At 46.2% G+C, this 2,500-nt stretch overlaps 1 protein-coding gene across 1 annotated transcript in view; it reads right to left on the reverse strand.

Moving 5' to 3' along the window:
• atf3 (activating transcription factor 3) overlaps nucleotides 1-1,192 on the reverse strand; it is a gene marked incomplete at its 3' end in the record, with an annotated part of 2,703 nt that extends 1,511 nt beyond the window's left edge. The window contains exons 1-2 of the mRNA XM_083688707.1: nucleotides 1,122-1,192; nucleotides 156-380 (exon numbers count right to left, since the gene is read on the reverse strand). Of these exons, the coding sequence (XP_083544833.1) occupies nucleotides 156-368 (213 nt within the window). The 5' untranslated portion in view covers nucleotides 369-380; nucleotides 1,122-1,192. The remainder of the gene's footprint in view (nucleotides 1-155; nucleotides 381-1,121) is intronic.
• Between the last annotated feature and the right edge of the window lie 1,308 nt (nucleotides 1,193-2,500).

Genomic DNA, 2,500 nt, shown 5'->3' on the forward strand with positions numbered 1-2,500 from the left:
CACTGATGCAACACTGAGTGACTCTTACAGAGACGTCGATGACTAATTACAACAAATAAAGGATTCATAAGAACAACATATGAAGTGTCTGTTTATGACGGAAGATGAGAGAGAGAGAGAGAGAGAGAGAGAGAGAGAGAGAGGACGTGTCGTACCTCTCTCTTGACGGGTTCGGACGTCCTGTCGGAGCTGGAGCTGGTACCGTCGCTGAGCTCGGTGCTGAGTCCGTGGCTCAGCCGCTTGGTGCGGATGGCCAGGCGGAGCTCCTCCTTCACTAACGGGGAGAAGGAGGTGAAGTCGTCCAGGGTGAGGCTCCCCGGCGGGGACAGGCAGGGCAGGCTGAAGGCCGGGTGCTGCAGCATCATCATCAACCACTGAAACTGACACAACAACACAGATGAGTAACACCGAAACCGAGGCGGTGACCCGCGGGCGGCCGGGGAGCGGACCCGGGGACCGGACCCAACAATATCAACCACTGGACAAGTCGTTTCTGTCTGCGAGATTTAGGCAACAATCGGAAATAAAGAAATAACGTGGCTGCTTTATGATTATACAAAATAGCCTATATAGTTATCAAAGATATTTGTTATAGAGACATATGATAGCAGACTATTAGGTTTGCTTGTTCTACTCAGAATAAAGACGTGTGTGTGAGAACAGAAAAGTTCGCCGCTGAAACTCCTTCGGCCGAACAACAACAACAAAGTTCCATTATAACTCAGACATGTCAACACTGTAACAATAACAGGTCATACATTAATAACACATTATAACTCCCTCCTATATCAGATAAATAAACTACGGAACATTATTTCTGTGCCATGTGTCACTTTTGCGAGGACAATGTCACAACATCAGCACGTCCAACACACGTAAACACACCGTTTCACCGTATCCATGTTAACACTCCATACAAGTACAAGTGAAATAAACGCTACTTTAATTCACAAACAATACTATAAAGGCGCTAATTTGAAGTTTATGAATGGAAGTCGGAGGCTGAGTCGTACAACTCGCCTCACGTCGGACGGCAGCTGGTTAGAAACGCGACCGGATTCTACCGTATCTCTCCCGTACCGAGAACAACTCCCCAGAAACACACATCACATCAGACCTACCTGGTTGTGTTGAATGAGAAGACGTAATGTTCCGTTAGAGCACCTTTACTCGTCTCCAGGGTGTGTGTGTGTGTGTGTGTGTGTGTGTGTCTTCGGTCCGTTCAGAAAGTTACAGTTCTCGCCGTCCCGTTGCATCACCCCCTCTTATACCGGGAGTGACTCGCTCCGGCATTTACTAGGCAGTGAGTTGGTGACGTCATCCTATTAATAGAACGTGGAAGCTTATTGGCGATGATGCAATCCTCCGGTATCCTCGAGCTGGAGCACCATAACCGGACAGGCTCGGCCCACTTACACACACACGGAGTTAGAGTCGTAACCTTTGTCACTAATGAGCAAATAAAGACATGAGAGTTGAATGATCACCCGGGTTAGGGTTAGGGTTAGGGCTAGGGCTAGGGCTAGGGCTAGGGCTAGGGCTAGGGCTAGGTTTAGGGTTAGGGCTAGGGCTAGGGTTAGGGTTAGGGTTAGGGTTAGGGTTAGGGTAGGGTGAGGGTGAGGGTCAGGGTCAGGGTCAGGGTGAGGGTTAGGTTAGGGTGACGGTGAGGGTCAGGGTCAGGGTCAGGGTGAGGGTGAGGGTTAGGGTTAGAGTAGGGTGAGGGTTAAGTTAGGGTGAGGGTTAGGGTTAGGGTTAGGGTTAGGGCTAGGTTGTTTTTTTTAACTCCAAATATCTTCAACTTGGGCCAAACTTCCCAGACCTGAACGGTTCTTGTAGAGACATTTAAAACTGTCTGAACACAAGTCTGGAGTTGAGAAATGTTGGTCAATTATCAAACAGTGAGGTTAAGGTGAGGTTAGGGTTAGGGTAGGGTGAGGGTGAGGTTTGGATGGATTATATACATACATACGTATATAAATAATAATAGGAATACTGAACATTTCTTTCGATTTGTTCAGGAAACCGTCATTAAACCAGTGTCTTCAAGGAGAGGATGTTCATCCTAGTTCCCATAGTAACGTTTATCATCAAAGCAGCAGAAGTTGATATTTCATATGTAATAATGACATGTTTATTCATAGATATGAACTTGTATATGTATGCTAACATCGTGAACGTTAGCCTGCCTGCTAACAGGTTGGCAGGTCAACCTTCATCTGCTCCATTGTTCAACATCTGAAGTCATGGTCACACACTTAGCCAGGAAATATCTTTATGGGTTAGGGTTAGGGTTAGGGTTAGGGTTAGGGTTAGGGTTAGGGTGCTCCATTGTTCAACATCTGAAGTCATGGTCACACACTTAGCCAGGAAATATCTTTATGCCTTCATGTCATTTATGGAAACAATGATGTCATCTGTGATAGAGGACTTGATAACAAAGTAGAATTGATAACAACAGTTGTATGTTATCTTCCTCTGAGTGATTTCAAAACAAGTTGGA

Source organism: Argentina silus, assembly GCF_951799395.1.
Source record: "Argentina silus genome assembly, chromosome: 17".
In the NCBI taxonomy this organism is placed as follows: domain Eukaryota; kingdom Metazoa; phylum Chordata; class Actinopteri; order Argentiniformes; family Argentinidae; genus Argentina; species Argentina silus.